Source organism: Xyrauchen texanus, unplaced genomic scaffold (assembly GCF_025860055.1).
Source record: "Xyrauchen texanus isolate HMW12.3.18 unplaced genomic scaffold, RBS_HiC_50CHRs HiC_scaffold_117, whole genome shotgun sequence".
Taxonomy (NCBI): Eukaryota; Metazoa; Chordata; class Actinopteri; order Cypriniformes; family Catostomidae; genus Xyrauchen; species Xyrauchen texanus.
The window spans coordinates 49,356-72,713 of record NW_026265509.1 but is presented as its reverse complement, the minus strand read 5'-3'; the positions used below and the strand labels follow the sequence as shown (position 1 = coordinate 72,713).

The 23,358-nt window shown below is 33.1% G+C and overlaps 1 protein-coding gene across 1 annotated transcript; it reads right to left on the bottom strand.

Moving 5' to 3' along the window:
* Nucleotides 1–31: 31 nt before the first annotated feature.
* On the bottom strand, nt 32–1,270 carry LOC127641611 (paraneoplastic antigen Ma1 homolog; the record flags this gene model as incomplete). The annotated part of the gene is made up of 1 exon (XM_052124588.1): nt 32–1,270. A coding segment is annotated over exon 1 (1,239 nt), but the record flags the coding sequence as incomplete, so codon positions are not given.
* Between the last annotated feature and the right edge of the window lie 22,088 nt (nt 1,271–23,358).

The following is a 23,358-nucleotide window of genomic DNA, read 5'->3' as shown; positions in this document are numbered from 1 at the left end:
GTTGCTGAACTTGAGTCCTCAAGCTCTGTACTTCAGGGTCTATTCGTGCTTCAGCACTCTCAGAAGTCATCTTTGCTTTCTGTTCTGGGGCTTCAGGTAATGCCGGGGCCTTGCGTGACTCTTCCAGCTTGGCACGCAGCTCCTTGACCTCAGCTTTCAATGCTTGAATCTCAGTGGGTTTTGGTGTTGGCGACGCTTTAGGGATCACAGGTTTCACCGTTGCGTCAAGCTTACACCGGGCCACTTCATTTTCCTCCTCCTCACGAATCTCGTTCAGTAGTTTCAAGAAAGTAGGCGGGGACTCTTTTCTCTCTCTCAGCCTTAACTTCAGCAACATCAAGTCAGACTCTACCGCACCACGAAGAAGTTGCTCAATTCTCACCCGATCAACTTGTGCAGGTTGTAGTCCACCTCTCTGAACTACTTTGGTCAATGACTTCTCCATTCGACGGAGAAACTCAGACAGTGCTTCACCGGAGTTCTGGCGAAGAAATCTGAATGCAAAATACAAATCTTCACCGGACTCTGAAGTCCCAAACTCACTTTCAAGCGCAACAAGGTACTCAGATGCACTAGCATCACCATTAGACAATCTAACTGCCTTGATAATCTCAAGGGCAGGACCCTTTAAGCTTTCAACAATGCGCTTACGCTTCTCTTTTTCAGCACAATCACTTTCTGCTTTCATCAACTTAGCTTGCTCTATCCAATTCTCCATGGTTTCCTCTCCCGCCGGAGTAGGCACCACACCGGAGAAAACACGCAGTCGCTTGTAATCAGTGGAATCACTAGAACGCTTTGTTGTCTTTTCCAAGAGCTCACCAACTGCCCGAATTACTGCTTCAGGAGAACTAGTAGGGAGAGGGGAAAGCAACGCTTGAACATCAGTCATGGATTTACCTTCATCTTGTAGAAGCTTTCTGAGTTTTGCAGAGAAGTCATCAGGGGCAGGCTCTTTGTCTCTGACGACCACAATCTTCCATGCAGGATCACCATCCTTAGGTAATACATCAGCAGGAACCCGAGAAGGATCAATCTTTTCACGACATTCACACAGCACCAGCAAACTTGTTTTAGCCGGACCTTCTTTCGAAGAACGAACACGTACTCTGCCAAATATTTTCACAGTTTCCATTGTGCTCTCAATAAAGGCTATATCAACATCAGCTGGAACATCCAACAACAACAATGCATTATCGGGCTGAACCAATGCATCATTACACCAATCCAGCAGCTCTTGTTGCAAAGCAGAACTGTTTCCTAATTCCATTTTTTTTTCTTCACACTCCAGATCAAAGACAGCAATGTAAGTTCAACTTAGCGCTCTCTGGAGCATCATCAACGTTAACCGGAAGGAAATTACAGCAAAAATCATCCCAGCGGTGCCTCCATTTTGTGTAGTGCCCCCTAGGCCAATTTCCTGGTACTAAAGGGCGTGCCTGGGCTCTTAAATTAATCCCAATAAACTGTATATATAGAATTCTTGCTGACCTCCTGTTTAAATGTCTGTTTGTGTAACTTTACTTGTGCTTTGAATAACTAATAAACTTTTAAACCACAACCCTGTATACTTACTTGTGTGTAACTGACTTAAACCATATTCACATGAAATATCATTTACATATTCAATCTATTACCCAATGATATCTTACACAAAATAAATACTCAGGACTCAATTATTGAAATGTTAAATAAAAATGGAGTTTACTAAATAAATAAAATATTAAAATCACCAAAAGAATGAATTCTCAATATAAACAAACAACAACAAGATACAAAATGTATCAATGAAGAAATGTGTCAATGAAGAAAAATATTCAACAAATACTTAGCTTAATGAATAAAATTAAATCACCTCAAACCTCAAGTTTGAATTTACCTCAAAATGTAAAAGAAAAAAAAAAAAAAGTTACACGTACCTCAATAGCCTCAAAATGTAGTAAGCTAAAAAACTTGTAGGCTAAAATACAGCACATAACACATCATGAAACACACACGCGGGCCCACACGCACACACAAACACACACACACACTACCCGTGATTCACCCACCCCAGTCCTTGCCGGCAAATGAGCTAAAACTTAACAGCTAAACGTTGCAGGCCTGGGAGCGTCGCTTGTGTTCGGTGTGGTCTAACAAAATGACCCCTTCACTCCCTTTGGAGCAAAAGAAACAATTAAAAAATACCTTAATCCCAAGTGGTGGTTTTTCCGTCGAATTACCACACCGTCACAGGCAGTCTCTCACGCGCGATGACCAGGGGCTGACAATCACTCACGCGACAGGCATCCTCTCAGTGACGAGACGTTAACTTCAGCAAACCGTCAACAACTACAAAGTGTTCGGCTTCCAAGTTCACAATTCAGTCCGATTTGTGTGCACAAGACCTAAACAAAGTCCAACTGGCAAATATACAACGTTTGTCACGTTCTATTTTTCAGTTTAACCTCTAAAGCATGGAGCAAATCCTCGACGCAACTTCTCCTCAGCTATATCGTCTTTTTTTTTCTCCGGGTTCCGCCCTTTCACCTCACGTCACTCCATGCATACAAAAATCATATAGTAAAATATTTTTTTTACCACCAAACATCAAAATATTACATGTTACATTATACATTTCACTTCACCAATGAAATCCTTTAAACAAAAACTCTTAGAATATATTAAACACATACTTGAAACAAACACAATTGTATATCAAACTACAACTCCCTTTTATTTTACCTAAAATGAATACAATGGATATGAACTACAATAAATTTGTTTCTTGTGCTTACTTCTAAATTCTAATATTGTATAACTTTAAAATAATTTCAATCTAAGTTATTTAGCACTTAGTTAACTTAAATGCTTTTTAGCACTGTTCTACACCGACTTTCAACTGCAACCCGTTTAAAAAGAAATTAATTAATGTTTAGCCCTCATAATTCATGCCAACTTGTTGTAATGCAGCTTTTTGACTGGTAATTGTTTCATTTGCAATGCATAGCTTATTTCTAGTTAAATTACTGAAAAGTCGTTTTTAATTGAAAATTTTGTGAATTCTGATATAAAATGAATCCAATCAGCTATTTGAGCTCAAAATGTTGCTTTAGGGCTGTTTAGACCTGTTTCATAAAGTTTGCAAAGTTCTGTGCTGAAACCTCCATTGTCAATTTACCTCCATTAAAAAGATTGTTTAGCCCTCATAATGCATGCCAACTTGTAATGCTGCATTTCGACTGGTAATTGTTTCTTTTGCACTGTATTGCTTGTTTCTAGTGACATTACTGAAAAGTCATTTTTATTTGAACATTTTGTGAATTCTGATATAAAATGACTCCATTCAGCTATTTTAGCTTAAACAGATGCTTTTGGGCTGTTTACAGCTGTTTCATAAAGTTTGAAAAGTTCTGCGCTGACAATCAGTTACCTCCTTTAAAAAGACTGTTTAGCCCTCATAATTCATGCAAACTTGTTGTAATGCAGCTTTTTGACTGGTAATTGTTTCATTTGCAATGCATAGTTAATTTCTAGTTAAATTACTGAAAAGTCATGTTTAATTGAAACTTTTGTTTATTCTGATATAAAATGACTCCAATCAGCTTAAATGGCTGTTTTTGGGCTGTTAGAGCTGTTTCATAAAGTTTGCAAAGTTCTGTGCTGAAACCTCCATTGTCAATTTACCTCCATTAAAAAGATTGTTTAGCCCTCATAATGCATGCCAACTTGTTGTAATGCTGCATTTCGACTGGTAATTGTTTCTTTTGCACTGCATTGCTTATTTCTAGTGACATTACTGAAATGTCATTTTTAATTGAACATTTTGTGAATTCTGATATAAAATGACTCCATTCATTTATTTTAGCTTAAATAGATGCTTTTGGGCTGTTTAGAGCTGTTTCATAAAGTTTGAAAAGTTCTGTGCTGACAATCATTTACCTCCTGTAAAAAGACTGTTTAGCCCTCAATAATTCATGCAAACTTGTTGTAATGCAGCTTTTTGACTGGTAATTGTTTCATTTGCAATGCATAGTTAATTTCTAGTTAAATTACTGAAAAGTCATGTTTAATTGATACTTTTGTTTATTCTGATGTAAAATGACTCCTATCAGCTATTTGAGCTTAAATGGTTGCTTTTGGGCTGTAAGAGCTGTTTCATAAAGTTTGAAAAGTTCTGTGCTGAAACCTCCATTGTCAATTTACCTCCATTAAAAAGACTGTTTAGCCCTCATAATGCATGCCAACTTGTTGTAATGCTGCATTTCGACTGTCAATTGTTTATTTTGCTCTGCATTGCTTATTTCTAGTGACATTACTGAAATGTCATTTTTAATTGAACATTTTGTGAATTCTGATATAAAATGACTCCATTCATTTATTTTTGCTTAAATAGATGCTTTTGTGCTGTTTAGAGCTGTTTCATAAAGTTTGCAAAGTTCTGTGCTAACAATCAGTTACGTCCATTAAAAAGATTGTTTAGCCCTCATAATGCATGCCAACTTGTTGTAATGCTGCATTTCGACTGACAATTGTTTCTTTTGCACTGCATTGCTTATTTCTAGTGACATTACTGAAAAGTAATTTTTAATTGAACATTTTGTGAATTCTGATATAAAATGACTCCATTCATTTATTTTAGCTTAAATAGATGCTTTTGGGCTGTTTAGAGCTGTTTCATAAAGTTTGAAAAGTTCTGTGCTGACAATCAGTTACCTCCTTTAAAAAGACTGTTTAGCCCTCATAATTCATGCAAACTTGTTGTAATGCGGCTTTTTGACTGGTAATTGTTTCATTTGCAATGAATAGTTAATTTCTAGTTAAATTACTGAAAAGTCATGTTTAATTGAAACTTTTGTTTATTCTGATATAAAATGACTCCAATCAGCTATTTGAGCTTAAATGGTTGCTTTTGGGCTGTAAGAGCTGTTTCATAAAGTTTGAAAAGTTCTGTGTTGAAACCTCCATTGTCAATTTACCTCCATTAAAAAGATTGTTTAGGCCTCATAATGCATGCCAAGTTGTTGTAATGCTGCATTTCGACTGTCAATTGTTTCTTTTGCACTGCATTGCTTATTTCTAGTGACATTACTGAAAAGTCATTTTTAATTGAACATTTTGTGAATTCTGATATAAAATGACTCCATTCATTTATTTTAGCTTAAATAGATGCTTTTGGGCTGTTTAGAGCTGTTTCATAAAGTTTGAAAAGTTCTGTGCTGACAATCAGTTACCTCCTTTAAAAAGACTGTTTAGCCCTCATAATTCATGCAAACTTGTTGTAATGCAGCTTTTTGACTGGTAATTGTTTCATTTACAATGCATAGTTAATTTCTAGTTAAATTACTGGAAAGTCATGTTTAATTGAAACTTTTGTTTATTCTGATATAAATGACTCCAATCAGCTATTTGAGCTTAAATGGTTGCTTTTGGGCTGTAAGAGCTGTTTCATAAAGTTTGAAAAGTTCTGTGTTGAAACCTCCATTGTCAATTTACCTCCATTAAAAAGATTGTTTAGGCCTCATAATGCATGCCAAGTTGTTGTAATGCTGCATTTCGACTGTCAATTGTTTCTTTTGCACTGCATTGCTTATTTCTAGTGACATTACTGAAAAGTCATTTTTAATTGAACATTTTGTGAATTCTGATATAAAATGACTCCATTCATTTATTTTAGCTTAAATAGATGCTTTTGGGCTGTTTAGAGCTGTTTCATAAAGTTTGAAAAGTTCTGTGCTGACAATCAGTTACCTCCTTTAAAAAGACTGTTTAGCCCTCATAATTCATGCAAACTTGTTGTAATGCAGCTTTTTGACTGGTAATTGTTTCATTTACAATGCATAGTTAATTTCTAGTTAAATTACTGGAAAGTCATGTTTAATTGAAACTTTTGTTTATTCTGATATAAATGACTCCAATCAGCTATTTGAGCTTAAATGGTTGCTTTTGGGCTGTAAGAGCTGTTTCATAAAGTTTGAAAAGTTCTGTGCTGAAACCTCCATTGTCAATTTACCTCCATTAAAAAGACTGTTTAGCCCTCATAATGCATGCCAACTTGTAATGCTGCATTTCGACTGTCAATTGTTTCTTTTGCACTGCATTGCTTATTTCTAGTGACATTACTGAAATGTCATTTTTAATTGAACATTTTGTGAATTCTGATATAAAATGACTCCATTCCTTTATTTTAGCTTAAATAGATGCATTTGGGCTGTTTAGAACTGTTTCATAAAGTTTTAAAAGTTCTGTGCTGACAATCAGTTACCTCCTTTAAAAAGACTGTTTAGCCCTCAATAATTCATGCAAACTTGTTGTAATGCAGCTTTTTGACTGGTAATTGTTTCATTTGCAATGCATAGTTAATTTCTAGTTAAATTACTGAAAAGTCATGTTTAATTGATACTTTTGTTTATTCTGATGTAAAATGACTCCTATCAGCTATTTGAGCTTAAATGGTTGCTTTTGGGCTGTTTAGAGCTGTTTCATAAAGTTTGCAAAGTTCTGTGCTGACAATCAGTTACGTCCATTAAAAGATTGTTTAGCCCTCATAATGCATGCCAACTTGTTGTAATGCTGCATTTTGACTGTCAATTGTTTCTTTTGCACTGCATTGCTTATTTCTAGTGACATTACTGAAAAGTCATTTTTAATTGAACATTTTGTGAATTCTGATATAAAATGACTCCAATCAGCTATTTGAGCTTAAATGTTTGCTTTTGGGCTGTAAGAGCTGTTTCATAAAGTTTGAAAAGTTCTGTGCTGACAATCAGTTACGTCCATTAAAAAGATTGTTTAGCCCTCATAATGCATGCCAAGTTGTTGTAATGCTGCATTTCGACTGTCAATTGTTTCTTTTGCACTGCATTGCTTATTTCTAGTGACATTACTGAAAAGTCATTTTTAATTGAACATTTTGTGAATTCTGATATAAAATGACTCCATTCATTTATTTTTGCTTAAATAGATGCTTTTGGGCTGTTTAGAGCTGTTTCATAAAGTTTGAAAAGTTCTGTGCTGACAATCAGTTACCTCCTTTAAAAAGACTGTTTAGCCCTCATAATTCATGCATACTTGTAATGCGGCTTTTTGACTGGTAATTGTTTCATTTGCAATGCATAGTTAATTTCTAGTTAAATTACTGAAAAGTCATGTTTAATTGAAACTTTTGTTTATTCTGATATAAAATGACTCCAATCAGCTATTTGAGCTTAATGGTTGCTTTTGGGCTGAAAGAGCTGTTTCATAAAGTTTGAAAAGTTCTGTGCTGAAACCTCCATTGTCAATTTACCTCCATTAAAAAGACTGTTTAGCCCTCATAATGCATGCCAACTTGTTGTAATGCTGCATTTCGACTGTCAATTGTTTCTTTTGCACTGCATTGCTTATTTCTAGTGACATTACTGAAAAGTAATTTTTAATTGAACATTTTGTGAATTCTGATATAAAATGACTCCATTCATTTATTTTAGCTTAAATAGATGCATTTGGGCTGTTTAGAGCTGTTTCATAAAGTTTGAAAAGTTCTGTGCTGACAATCAGTTACCTCCTTTAAAAAGACTGTTTAGCCCTCATAATGCATGCCAACTTGTTGTAATGCTGCATTTCGACTGTCAATTGTTTCATTTGCAATGCATAGTTAATTTCTAGTGACATTACTGAAAAGTCATTTTTAATTGAACATTTTGTTTATTGTGATAAAAATGACTCCATTCATTTATTTTAGCTTAAATAGATGCTTTTGGGCTGTTTAGAGCTGTTTCATAAAGTTTGAAAAGTTCTGTGCTGAAACCTCCATTGTCAATTTACCTCCATTAAAAAGACTGTTTAGCCCTCTTAATGCATGCCAACTTGTTGTAATGCTGCATTTCGACTGTCAATTGTTTCTTTTGCACTGCATTGCTTATTTCTAGTGACATTACTGAAAAGTAATTTTTAATTGAACATTTTGTGAATTCTGATATAAAATGACTCCATTCATTTATTTTAGCTTAAATAGATGCATTTGGGCTGTTTAGAGCTGTTTCATAAAGTTTGAAAAGTTCTGTGCTGACAATCAGTTACCTCCTTTAAAAAGACTGTTTAGCCCTCATAATGCATGCCAACTTGTTGTAATGCGGCTTTTTGACTGGTAATTGTTTCATTTGCAATGCATAGTTAATTTCTAGTTAAATTACTGAAAAGTCATGTTTAATTGAAACTTTTGTTTATTCTGATATAAAATGACTCCAATCAGCTATTTGAGCTTAAATGGTTGCTTTTGGGCTTTAAGAGCTGTTTCATAAAGTTTGAAAAGTTCTGTGCTGAAACCTCCATTGTCAATTTACCTCCATTAAAAGACTGTTTAGCCCTCATAATGCATGCCAACTTGTTGTAATGCTGCATTTCGACTGTCAATTGTTTCTTTTGCACTGCATTGCTTATTTCTAGTGACATTACTGAAAAGTAATTTTTAATTGAACATTTTGTGAATTCTGATATAAAATGACTCCATTCATTTATTTTAGCTTAAATAGATGCTTTTGGGCTGTTTAGAGCTGTTTCATAAAGTTTGAAAAGTTCTGTGCTGACAATCAGTTACCTCCTTTAAAAAGACTGTTTAGCCCTCATAATTCATGCAAACTTGTTGTAATGCGGCTTTTTGACTGGTAATTGTTTCATTTGCAATGCATAGTTAATTTCTAGTTAAATTACTGAAAAGTCATGTTTAATTGAAACTTTTGTTTATTCTGATATAAAATGACTCCTATCAGCTAATTTGAGCTTAAATGGTTGCTTTTGGGCTGTTTAGAGCTGTTTCATAAAGTTTGCAAAGTTCTGTGCTGACAATCAGTTACGTCCATTAAAAGATTGTTTAGCCCTCATAATGCATGCCAACTTGTTGTAATGCTGCATTTTGACTGTCAATTGTTTCTTTTGCACTGCATTGCTTATTTCTAGTGACATTACTGAAAAGTCATGTTTAATTGAAACTTTTGTTTATTCTGATATAAAATGACTCCAATCAGCTATTTGAGCTTAATGGTTGCTTTTGGGCTGAAAGAGCTGTTTCATAAAGTTTGAAAAGTTCTGTGCTGAAACCTCCATTGTCAATTTACCTCCATTAAAAAGACTGTTTAGCCCTCATAATGCATGCCAAGTTGTTGTAATGCTGCATTTCGACTGTCAATTGTTTCTTTTGCACTGCATTGCTTATTTCTAGTGACATTACTGAAAAGTAATTTTTAATTGAACATTTTGTGAATTCTGATATAAAATGACTCCATTCATTTATTTTAGCTTAAATAGATGCATTTGGGCTGTTTAGAGCTGTTTCATAAAGTTTGAAAAGTTCTGTGCTGACAATCAGTTACCTCCTTTAAAAAGACTGTTTAGCCCTCATAATGCATGCCAACTTGTTGTAATGCTGCATTTCGACTGTCAATTGTTTCATTTGCAATGCATAGTTAATTTCTAGTGACATTACTGAAAAGTCATTTTTAATTGAACATTTTGTTTATTGTGATATAAATGACTCCATTCATTTATTTTAGCTTAAATAGATGCTTTTGGGCTGTTTAGAGCTGTTTCATAAAGTTTGAAAAGTTCTGTGCTGAAACCTCCATTGTCAATTTACCTCCATTAAAAAGACTGTTTAGCCCTCATAATGCATGCCAACTTGTTGTAATGCTGCATTTCGACTGTCAATTGTTTCTTTTGCACTGCATTGCTTATTTCTAGTGACATTACTGAAAAGTAATTTTTAATTGAACATTTTGTGAATTCTGATATAAAATGACTCCATTCATTTATTTTAGCTTAAATAGATGCATTTGGGCTGTTTAGAGCTGTTTCATAAAGTTTGAAAAGTTCTGTGCTGACAATCAGTTACCTCCTTTAAAAAGACTGTTTAGCCCTCATAATGCATGCCAACTTGTTGTAATGCGGCTTTTTGACTGGTAATTGTTTCATTTGCAATGCATAGTTAATTTCTAGTTAAATTACTGAAAAGTCATGTTTAATTGAAACTTTTGTTTATTCTGATATAAAATGACTCCAATCAGCTATTTGAGCTTAAATGGTTGCTTTTGGGCTGTAAGAGCTGTTTCATAAAGTTTGAAAAGTTCTGTGCTGAAACCTCCATTGTCAATTTACCTCCATTAAAAAGACTGTTTAGCCCTCATAATGCATGCCAACTTGTTGTAATGCTGCATTTCGACTGTCAATTGTTTCTTTTGCACTGCATTGCTTATTTCTAGTGACATTACTGAAAAGTAATTTTTAATTGAACATTTTGTGAATTCTGATATAAAATGACTCCATTCATTTATTTTAGCTTAAATAGATGCTTTTGGGCTGTTTAGAGCTGTTTCATAAAGTTTGAAAAGTTCTGTGCTGACAATCAGTTACCTCCTTTAAAAAGACTGTTTAGCCCTCATAATTCATGCAAACTTGTTGTAATGCGGCTTTTTGACTGGTAATTGTTTCATTTGCAATGCATAGTTAATTTCTAGTTAAATTACTGAAAAGTCATGTTTAATTGAAACTTTTGTTTATTCTGATATAAAATGACTCCTATCAGCTAATTTGAGCTTAAATGGTTGCTTTTGGGCTGTTTAGAGCTGTTTCATAAAGTTTGCAAAGTTCTGTGCTGACAATCAGTTACGTCCATTAAAAAGATTGTTTAGCCCTCATAATGCATGCCAACTTGTTGTAATGCTGCATTTTGACTGTCAATTGTTTCTTTTGCACTGCATTGCTTATTTCTAGTGACATTACTGAAAAGTCATGTTTAATTGAAACTTTTGTTTATTCTGATATAAAATGACTCCAATCAGCTATTTGAGCTTAATGGTTGCTTTTGGGCTGAAAGAGCTGTTTCATAAAGTTTGAAAAGTTCTGTGCTGAAACCTCCATTGTCAATTTACCTCCATTAAAAAGACTGTTTAGCCCTCATAATGCATGCCAAGTTGTTGTAATGCTGCATTTCGACTGTCAATTGTTTCTTTTGCACTGCATTGCTTATTTCTAGTGACATTACTGAAAAGTAATTTTTAATTGAACATTTTGTGAATTCTGATATAAAATGACTCCATTCATTTATTTTAGCTTAAATAGATGCATTTGGGCTGTTTAGAGCTGTTTCATAAAGTTTGAAAAGTTCTGTGCTGACAATCAGTTACCTCCTTTAAAAAGACTGTTTAGCCCTCATAATGCATGCCAACTTGTTGTAATGCTGCATTTCGACTGTCAATTGTTTCATTTGCAATGCATAGTTAATTTCTAGTGACATTACTGAAAAGTCATTTTTAATTGAACATTTTGTTTATTGTGATATAAATGACTCCATTCATTTATTTTAGCTTAAATAGATGCTTTTGGGCTGTTTAGAGCTGTTTCATAAAGTTTGAAAAGTTCTGTGCTGAAACCTCCATTGTCAATTTACCTCCATTAAAAAGACTGTTTAGCCCTCATAATGCATGCCAACTTGTTGTAATGCTGCATTTCGACTGTCAATTGTTTCTTTTGCACTGCATTGCTTATTTCTAGTGACATTACTGAAAAGTAATTTTTAATTGAACATTTTGTGAATTCTGATATAAAATGACTCCATTCATTTATTTTAGCTTAAATAGATGCATTTGGGCTGTTTAGAGCTGTTTCATAAAGTTTGAAAAGTTCTGTGCTGACAATCAGTTACCTCCTTTAAAAAGACTGTTTAGCCCTCATAATGCATGCCAACTTGTTGTAATGCGGCTTTTTGACTGGTAATTGTTTCATTTGCAATGCATAGTTAATTTCTAGTTAAATTACTGAAAAGTCATGTTTAATTGAAACTTTTGTTTATTCTGATATAAAATGACTCCAATCAGCTATTTGAGCTTAAATGGTTGCTTTTGGGCTGTAAGAGCTGTTTCATAAAGTTTGAAAAGTTCTGTGCTGAAACCTCCATTGTCAATTTACCTCCATTAAAAAGACTGTTTAGCCCTCATAATGCATGCCAACTTGTTGTAATGCTGCATTTCGACTGTCAATTGTTTCTTTTGCACTGCATTGCTTATTTCTAGTGACATTACTGAAAAGTAATTTTTAATTGAACATTTTGTGAATTCTGATATAAAATGACTCCATTCATTTATTTTAGCTTAAATAGATGCTTTTGGGCTGTTTAGAGCTGTTTCATAAAGTTTGAAAAGTTCTGTGCTGACAATCAGTTACCTCCTTTAAAAAGACTGTTTAGCCCTCATAATTCATGCAAACTTGTTGTAATGCGGCTTTTTGACTGGTAATTGTTTCATTTGCAATGCATAGTTAATTTCTAGTTAAATTACTGGAAAGTCATGTTTAATTGAAACTTTTGTTTATTCTGATATAAAATGACTCCTATCAGCTATTTGAGCTTAAATGGTTGCTTTTGGGCTGTTTAGAGCTGTTTCATAAAGTTTGCAAAGTTCTGTGCTGACAATCAGTTACGTCCATTAAAAAGATTGTTTAGCCCTCATAATGCATGCCAACTTGTTGTAATGCTGCATTTTGACTGTCAATTGTTTCTTTTGCACTGCATTGCTTATTTCTAGTGACATTACTGAAAAGTCATTTTTAATTGAACATTTTGTGAATTCTGATATAAAATGACTCCATTCATTTATTTTAGCTTAAATAGATGCTTTTGGGCTGTTTAGAGCTGTTTCATAAAGTTTGAAAAGTTCTGTGCTGACAATCAGTTACCTCCTTTAAAAAGACTGTTTAGCCCTCATAATTCATGCAAACTTGTTGTAATGCGGCTTTTTGACTGGTAATTGTTTCATTTGCAATGCATAGTTAATTTCTAGTTAAATTACTGAAAAGTCATGTTTAATTGAAACTTTTGTTTATTCTGATATAAAATGACTCCAATCAGCTATTTGAGCTTAAGGGTTGCTTTTGGGCTGAAAGAGCTGTTTCATAAAGTTTGAAAAGTTCTGTGCTGAAACCTCCATTGTCAATTTACCTCCATTAAAAAGACTGTTTAGCCCTCATAATGCATGCCAAGTTGTTGTAATGCTGCATTTCGACTGTCAATTGTTTCTTTTGCACTGCATTGCTTATTTCTAGTGACATTACTGAAAAGTAATTTTTAATTGAACATTTTGTGAATTCTGATATAAAATGACTCCATTCATTTATTTTAGCTTAAATAGATGCATTTGGGCTGTTTAGAGCTGTTTCATAAAGTTTGAAAAGTTCTGTGCTGACAATCAGTTACCTCCTTTAAAAAGACTGTTTAGCCCTCATAATGCATGCCAACTTGTTGTAATGCTGCATTTCGACTGTCAATTGTTTCATTTGCAATGCATAGTTAATTTCTAGTGACATTACTGAAAAGTCATTTTTAATTGAACATTTTGTTTATTGTGATATAAATGACTCCATTCATTTATTTTAGCTTAAATAGATGCTTTTGGGCTGTTTAGAGCTGTTTCATAAAGTTTGAAAAGTTCTGTGCTGAAACCTCCATTGTCAATTTACCTCCATTAAAAAGACTGTTTAGCCCTCATAATGCATGCCAACTTGTTGTAATGCTGCATTTCGACTGTCAATTGTTTCTTTTGCACTGCATTGCTTATTTCTAGTGACATTACTGAAAAGTAATTTTTAATTGAACATTTTGTGAATTCTGATATAAAATGACTCCATTCATTTATTTTAGCTTAAATAGATGCATTTGGGCTGTTTAGAGCTGTTTCATAAAGTTTGAAAAGTTCTGTGCTGACAATCAGTTACCTCCTTTAAAAAGACTGTTTAGCCCTCATAATGCATGCCAACTTGTTGTAATGCGGCTTTTTGACTGGTAATTGTTTCATTTGCAATGCATAGTTAATTTCTAGTTAAATTACTGAAAAGTCATGTTTAATTGAAACTTTTGTTTATTCTGATATAAAATGACTCCAATCAGCTATTTGAGCTTAAATGGTTGCTTTTGGGCTGTAAGAGCTGTTTCATAAAGTTTGAAAAGTTCTGTGCTGAAACCTCCATTGTCAATTTACCTCCATTAAAAAGACTGTTTAGCCCTCATAATGCATGCCAACTTGTTGTAATGCTGCATTTCGACTGTCAATTGTTTCTTTTGCACTGCATTGCTTATTTCTAGTGACATTACTGAAAAGTAATTTTTAATTGAACATATTGTGAATTCTGATATAAAATGACTCCATTCATTTATTTTAGCTTAAATAGATGCTTTTGGGCTGTTTAGAGCTGTTTCATAAAGTTTGAAAAGTTCTGTGCTGACAATCAGTTACCTCCTTTAAAAAGACTGTTTAGCCCTCATAATTCATGCAAACTTGTTGTAATGCAGCTTTTTGACTGGTAATTGTTTCATTTACAATGCATAGTTAATTTCTAGTTAAATTACTGGAAAGTCATGTTTAATTGAAACTTTTGTTTATTCTGATATAAATGACTCCAATCAGCTATTTGAGCTTAAATGGTTGCTTTTGGGCTGTAAGAGCTGTTTCATAAAGTTTGAAAAGTTCTGTGCTTAAACCTCCATTGTCAATTTACCTCCATTAAAAAGACTGTTTAGCCCTCATAATGCATGCCAACTTGTAATGCTGCATTTCGACTGTCAATTGTTTCTTTTGCACTGCATTGCTTATTTCTAGTGACATTACTGAAATGTCATTTTTAATTGAACATTTTGTGAATTCTGATATAAAATGACTCCATTCCTTTATTTTAGCTTAAATAGATGCATTTGGGCTGTTTAGAGCTGTTTCATAAAGTTTTAAAAGTTCTGTGCTGACAATCAGTTACCTCCTTTAAAAAGACTGTTTAGCCCTCAATAATTCATGCAAACTTGTTGTAATGCAGCTTTTTGACTGGTAATTGTTTCATTTGCAATGCATAGTTAATTTCTAGTTAAATTACTGAAAAGTCATGTTTAATTGATACTTTTGTTTATTCTGATGTAAAATGACTCCTATCAGCTATTTGAGCTTAAATGGTTGCTTTTGGGCTGTTTAGAGCTGTTTCATAAAGTTTGCAAAGTTCTGTGCTGACAATCAGTTACGTCCATTAAAAAGATTGTTTAGCCCTCATAATGCATGCCAACTTGTTGTAATGCTGCATTTTGACTGTCAATTGTTTCTTTTGCACTGCATTGCTTATTTCTAGTGACATTACTGAAAAGTAATTTTTAATTGAACATATTGTGAATTCTGATATAAAATGACTCCATTCATTTATTTTAGCTTAAATAGATGCTTTTGGGCTGTTTAGAGCTGTTTCATAAAGTTTGAAATGTTCTGTGCTGACAATCAGTTACCTCCTTTAAAAAGACTGTTTAGCCCTCATAATTCATGCAAACTTGTTGTAATGCGGCTTTTTGACTGGTAATTGTTTCATTTGCAATGCATAGTTAATTTCTAGTTAAATTACTGAAAAGTCATGTTTAATTGAAACTTTTGTTTATTCTGATATAAAATGACTCCTATCAGCTATTTGAGCTTAAATGGTTGCTTTTGGGCTGTTTAGAGCTGTTTCATAAAGTTTGCAAAGTTCTGTGCTGACAATCAGTTACGTCCATTAAAAAGATTGTTTAGCCCTCATAATGCATGCCAACTTGTTGTAATGCTGCATTTTGACTGTCAATTGTTTCTTTTGCACTGCATTGCTTATTTCTAGTGACATTACTGAAAAGTCATTTTTAATTGAACATTTTGTGAATTCTGATATAAAATGACTCCATTCATTTATTTTAGCTTAAATAGATGCTTTTGGGCTGTTTAGAGCTGTTTCATAAAGTTTGAAATGTTCTGTGCTGACAATCAGTTACCTCCTTTAAAAAGACTGTTTAGCCCTCATAATTCATGCAAACTTGTTGTAATGCGGCTTTTTGACTGGTAATTGTTTCATTTGCAATGCATAGTTAATTTCTAGTTAAATTACTGAAAAGTCATGTTTAATTGATACTTTTGTTTATTCTGATGTAAAATGACTCCTATCAGCTATTTGAGCTTAAATGGTTGCTTTTGGGCTGTTTAGAGCTGTTTCATAAAGTTTGCCAAGGTCTGTGCTGACAATCAGTTACGTCCATTAAAAAGATTGTTTAGCCCTCATAATGCATGCCAACTTGTTGTAATGCTGCATTTCGACTGACAATTGTTTCTTTTGCACTGCATTGCTTATTTCTAGTGACATTACTGAAAAGTAATTTTTAATTGAACATTTTGTGAATTCTGATATAAAATGACTCCATTCATTTATTTTAGCTTAAATAGATGCATTTGGGCTGTTTAGAGCTGTTTCATAAAGTTTGAAAAGTTCTGTGCTGACAATCAGTTACCTCCTTTAAAAAGACTGTTTAGCCCTCATAATTCATGCAAACTTGTTGTAATGCAGCTTTTTGACTGGTAATTGTTTCATTTGCAATGCATAGTTAATTTCTAGTTAAATTACTGAAAAGTCATGTTTAATTGATACTTTTGTTTATTCTGATGTAAAATGACTCCTATCAGCTATTTGAGCTTAAATGGTTGCTTTTGGGCTGTTTAGAGCTGTTTCATAAAGTTTGCAAAGTTCTGTGCTGACAATCAGTTACGTCCATTAAAAAGATTGTTTAGCCCTCATAATGCATGCCAACTTGTTGTAATGCTGCATTTTGACTGTCAATTGTTTCTTTTGCACTGCATTGCTTATTTCTAGTGACATTACTGAAAAGTCATTTTTAATTGAACATTTTGTGAATTCTGATATAAAATGACTCCATTCATTTATTTTAGCTTAAATAGATGCTTTTGGGCTGTTTAGAGCTGTTTCATAAAGTTTGAAAAGTTCTGTGCTGACAATCAGTTACCTCCTTTAAAAAGACTGTTTAGCCCTCATAATTCATGCAAACTTGTTGTAATGCGGCTTTTTGACTGGTAATTGTTTCATTTGCAATGCATAGTTAATTTCTAGTTAAATTACTGAAAAGTCATGTTTAATTGAAACTTTTGTTTATTCTGATATAAAATGACTCCAATCAGCTATTTGAGCTTAAATGGTTGCTTTTGGGCTGTAAGAGCTGTTTCATAAAGTTTGAAAAGTTCTGTGCTGAAACCTCCATTGTCAATTTACCTCCATTAAAAAGATTGTTTAGCCCTCATAATGCATGCCAACTTGTTGTAATGCTGCATTTCGACTGTCAATTGTTTATTTTGCACTGCATTGCTTATTTCTAGTGACATTACTGAAAAGTCATTTTTAATTGAACATTTTGTGAATTCTGATATAAAATGACTCCATTCATTTATTTTAGCTTAAATAGATGCTTTTGGGCTGTTTAGAGCTGTTTCATAAAGTTTGAAAAGTTCTGTGCTGACAATCAGTTACCTCCTTTAAAAAGACTGTTTAGCCCTCATTAATTCATGCAAACTTGTTGTAATGCTGCATTTCGACTGACAATTGTTTCTTTTGCACTGCATTGCTTATTTCTAGTGACATTACTGAAAAGTAATTTTTAATTGAACATTTTGTGAATTCTGATATAAAATGACTCCATTCATTTATTTTAGCTTAAATAGATGCATTTGGGCTGTTTAGAGCTGTTTCATAAAGTTTGAAAAGTTCTGTGCTGACAATCAGTTACCTCCTTTAAAAAGACTGTTTAGCCCTCATAATTCATGCAAACTTGTTGTAATGCAGCTTTTTGACTTTTTGTTTCATTTGCAATGCATAGTTAATTTCTAGTTAAATTACTGAAAAGTCATGTTTAATTGATACTTTTGTTTATTCTGATGTAAAATGACTCCTATCAGCTATTTGAGCTTAAATGGTTGCTTTTGGGCTGTTTAGAGCTGTTTCATAAAGTTTGCAAAGTTCTGTGCTGACAATCAGTTACGTCCATTAAAAAGATTGTTTAGCCCTCATAATGCATGCCAACTTGTTGTAATGCTGCATTTCGACTGTCAATTGTTTCTTTTGCACTGCATTGCTTATTTCTAGTGACATTACTGAAAAGTCATTTTTAATTGAACATTTTGTGAATTCTGATATAAAATGACTCCATTCATTTATTTTAGCTTAAATAGATGCTTTTGGGCTGTTTAGAGCTGTTTCATAAAGTTTGAAAAGTTCTGTGCTGACAATCAGTTACCTCCTTTAAAAAGACTGTTTAGCCCTCATAATTCATGCAAACTTGTTGTAATGCGGCTTTTTGACTGGTAATTGTTTCATTTGCAATGCATAGTTAATTTCTAGTTAAATTACTGAAAAGTCATGTTTAATTGAAACTTTTGTTTATTCTGATATAAAATGACTCCAATCAGCTATTTGAGCTTAAATGGTTGCTTTTGGGCTGTAAGAGCTGTTTCATAAAGTTTGAAAAGTTCTGTGCTGAAACCTCCATTGTCAATTTACCTCCATTAAAAAGATTGTTTAGCCCTCATAATGCATGCCAACTTGTTGTAATGCTGCATTTCGACTGTCAATTGTTTATTTTGCACTGCATTGCTTATTTCTAGTGACATTACTGAAAAGTCATTTTTAATTGAACATTTTGTGAATTCTGATATAAAATGACTCCATTCATTTATTTTAGCTTAAATAGATGCTTTTGGGCTGTTTAGAGCTGTTTCATAAAGTTTGAAAAGTTCTGTGCTGACAATCAGTTACCTCCTTTAAAAAGACTGTTTAGCCCTCATAATTCATGCAAACTTGTTGTAATGCAGCTTTTTGACTGGTAATTGTTTCATTTGCAATGCATAGTTAATTTCTAGTTAAATTACTGAAAAGTCATGTTTAATTGATACTTTTGTTTATTCTGATGTAAAATGACTCCTATCAGCTATTTGAGCTTAAATGGTTGCTTTTGGGCTGTTTAGAGCTGTTTCATAAAGTTTGCAAAGTTCTGTGCTGACAATCAGTTACGTCCATTAAAAAGATTGTTTAGCCCTCATAATGCATGCCAACTTGTTGTAATGCTGCATTTCGACTGTCAATTGTTTCTTTTGCACTGCATTGCTTATTTCTAGTGACATTACTGAAAAGTAATTTTTAATTGAACATTTTGTGAATTCTGATATAAAATGACTCCATTCATTTATTTTAGCTTAAATAGATGCTTTTGGGCTGTTTAGAGCTGTTTCATAAAGTTTGAAAAGTTCTGTGCTGACAATCAGTTACCTCCTTTAAAAAGACTGTTTAGCCCTCATAATTCATGCAAACTTGTTGTAATGCAGCTTTTTGACTGGTAATTGTTTCATTTGCAATGCATAGTTAATTTCTAGTTAAATTACTGAAAAGTCATGTTTAATTGATACTTTTGTTTATTCTGATGTAAAATGACTCCTATCAGCTATTTGAGCTTAAATGGTTGCTTTTGGGCTGTTTAGAGCTGTTTCATAAAGTTTGCAAAGTTCTGTGCTGACAATCAGTTACCTCCTTTAAAAAGACTGTTTAGCCCTCATAATTCATGCAAACTTGTTGTAATGCGGCTTTTTGACTGGTAATTGTTTCATTTGCAATGCATAGTTAATTTCTAGTTAAATTACTGAAAAGTCATGTTTAATTGAAACTTTTGTTTATTCTGATATAAAATGACTCCAATCAGCTATTTGAGCTTAAATGGTTGCTTTTGGGCTGTAAGAGCTGTTTCATAAAGTTTGAAAAGTTCTGTGCTGAAACCTCCATTGTCAATTTACCTCCATTAAAAAGATTGTTTAGCCCTCATAATGCATGCCAACTTGTTGTAATGCTGCATTTCGACTGTCAATTGTTTCTTTTGCACTGCATTGCTTATTTCTAGTGACATTACTGAAAAGTCATTTTTAATTGAACATTTTGTGAATTCTGATATAAAATGACTCCATTCATTTATTTTAGCTTAAATAGATGCTTTTGGGCTGTTTAGAGCTGTTTCATAAAGTTTGAAAAGTTCTGTGCTGACAATCAGTTACCTCCTTTAAAAAGACTGTTTAGCCCTCTATAATTCATGCAAACTTGTTGTAATGCAGCTTTTGACTGGTAATTGTTTCATTTGCAATGCATAGTTAATTTCTAGTTAAATTACTGAAAAGTCATGTTTAATTGATACTTTTGTTTATTCTGATGTAAAATGACTCCTATCAGCTATTTGAGCTTAAATGGTTGCTTTTGGGCTGTTTAGAGCTGTTTCATAAAGTTTGCAAAGTTCTGTGCTGACAATCAGTTACGTCCATTAAAAGATTGTTTAGCCCTCATAATGCATGCCAACTTGTTGTAATGCTGCATTTCGACTGTCAATTGTTTCTTTTGCACTGCATTGCTTATTTCTAGTGACATTACTGAAAAGTCATTTTTAATTGAACATTTTGTGAATTCTGATATAAAATGACTCCATTCATTTATTTTAGCTTAAATAGATGCTTTTGGGCTGTTTAGAGCTGTTTCATAAAGTTTGAAAAGTTCTGTGCTGACAATCAGTTACCTCCTTTAAAAAGACTGTTTAGCCCTCATAATTCATGCAAACTTGTTGTAATGCGGCTTTTTGACTGGTAATTGTTTCATTTGCAATGCATAGTTAATTTCTAGTTAAATTACTGAAAAGTCATGTTTAATTGAAACTTTTGTTTATTCTGATATAAAATGACTCCAATCAGCTATTTGAGCTTAAATGGTTGCTTTTGGGCTGTAAGAGCTGTTTCATAAAGTTTGAAAAGTTCTGTGCTGAAACCTCCATTGTCAATTTACCTCCATTAAAAAGATTGTTTAGCCCTCATAATGCATGCCAACTTGTTGTAATGCTGCATTTCGACTGTCAATTGTTTCTTTTGCACTGCATTGCTTATTTCTAGTGACATTACTGAAAAGTCATTTTTAATTGAACATTTTGTGAATTCTGATATAAAATGACTCCATTCATTTATTTTAGCTTAAATAGATGCTTTTGGGCTGTTTAGAGCTGTTTCATAAAGTTTGCAAAGTTCTGTGCTGACAATCAGTTACGTCCATTAAAAAGATTGTTTAGCCCTCATAATGCATGCCAACTTGTTGTAATGCTGCATTTCGACTGACAATTGTTTCTTTTGCACTGCATTGCTTATTTCTAGTGACATTACTGAAAAGTAATTTTTAATTGAACATTTTGTGAATTCTGATATAAAATGACTCCATTCATTTATTTTAGCTTAAATAGATGCATTTGGGCTGTTTAGAGCTGTTTCATAAAGTTTGAAAAGTTCTGTGCTGACAATCAGTTACCTCCTTTAAAAAGACTGTTTAGCCCTCATAATTCATGCAAACTTGTTGTAATGCAGCTTTTTGACTGGTAATTGTTTCATTTGCAATGCATAGTTAATTTCTAGTTAAATTACTGAAAAGTCATGTTTAATTGATACTTTTGTTTATTCTGATGTAAAATGACTCCTATCAGCTATTTGAGCTTAAATGGTTGCTTTTGGGCTGTTTAGAGCTGTTTCATAAAGTTTGCAAAGTTCTGTGCTGACAATCAGTTACGTCCATTAAAAAGATTGTTTAGCCCTCATAATGCATGCCAACTTGTTGTAATGCTGCATTTTGACTGTCAATTGTTTCTTTTGCACTGCATTGCTTATTTCTAGTGACATTACTGAAAAGTCATTTTTAATTGAACATTTTGTGAATTCTGATATAAAATGACTCCATTCATTTATTTTAGCTTAAATAGATGCTTTTGGGCTGTTTAGAGCTGTTTCATAAAGTTTGAAAAGTTCTGTGCTGACAATCAGTTACCTCCTTTAAAAAGACTGTTTAGCCCTCATAATTCATGCAAACTTGTTGTAATGCAGCTTTTTGACTGGTAATTGTTTCATTTGCAATGCATAGTTAATTTCTAGTTAAATTACTGAAAAGTCATGTTTAATTGAAACTTTTGTTTATTCTGATATAAAATGACTCCAATCAGCTATTTGAGCTTAAATGGTTGCTTTTGGGCTGTAAGAGCTGTTTCATAAAGTTTGAAAAGTTCTGTGCTGAAAACTCCATTGTCAATTTACCTCCATTAAAAAGATTGTTTAGCCCTCATAATGCATGCCAACTTGTTGTAATGCTGCATTTCGACTGTCAATTGTTTCTTTTGCACTGCATTGCTTATTTCTAGTGACATTACTGAAAAGTCATTTTTAATTGAACATTTTGTGAATTCTGATATAAAATGACTCCATTCATTTATTTTAGCTTAAATAGATGCTTTTGGGCTGTTTAGAGCTGTTTCATAAAGTTTGAAAAGTTCTGTGCTGACAATCAGTTACCTCCTTTAAAAAGACTGTTTAGCCCTCATAATTCATGCAAACTTGTTGTAATGCAGCTTTTTGACTGGTAATTGTTTCATTTGCAATGCATAGTTAATTTCTAGTTAAATTACTGAAAAGTCATGTTTAATTGATACTTTTGTTTATTCTGATGTAAAATGACTCCTATCAGCTATTTGAGCTTAAATGGTTGCTTTTGGGCTGTTTAGAGCTGTTTCATAAAGTTTGCAAAGTTCTGTGCTGACAATCAGTTACGTCCATTAAAAAGATTGTTTAGCCCTCATAATGCATGCCAACTTGTTGTAATGCTGCATTTCGACTGTCAATTGTTTCTTTTGCACTGCATTGCTTATTTCTAGTGACATTACTGAAAAGTAATTTTTAATTGAACATTTTGTGAATTCTGATATAAAATGACTCCATTCATTTATTTTAGCTTAAATAGATGCTTTTGGGCTGTTTAGAGCTGTTTCATAAAGTTTGAAAAGTTCTGTGCTGACAATCAGTTACCTCCTTTAAAAAGACTGTTTAGCCCTCATAATTCATGCAAACTTGTTGTAATGCAGCTTTTTGACTGGTAATTGTTTCATTTGCAATGCATAGTTAATTTCTAGTTAAATTACTGAAAAGTCATGTTTAATTGATACTTTTGTTTATTCTGATGTAAAATGACTCCTATCAGCTATTTGAGCTTAAATGGTTGCTTTTGGGCTGTTTAGAGCTGTTTCATAAAGTTTGCAAAGTTCTGTGCTGACAATCAGTTACCTCCTTTAAAAGACTGTTTAGCCCTCATAATTCATGCAAACTTGTTGTAATGCGGCTTTTTGACTGGTAATTGTTTCATTTGCAATGCATAGTTAATTTCTAGTTAAATTACTGAAAAGTCATGTTTAATTGAAACTTTTGTTTATTCTGATATAAAATGACTCCAATCAGCTATTTGAGCTTAAATGGTTGCTTTTGGGCTGTAAGAGCTGTTTCATAAAGTTTGAAAAGTTCTGTGCTGAAACCTCCATTGTCAATTTACCTCCATTAAAAAGATTGTTTAGCCCTCATAATGCATGCCAACTTGTTGTAATGCTGCATTTCGACTGTCAATTGTTTCTTTTGCACTGCATTGCTTATTTCTAGTGACATTACTGAAAAGTCATTTTTAATTGAACATTTTGTGAAT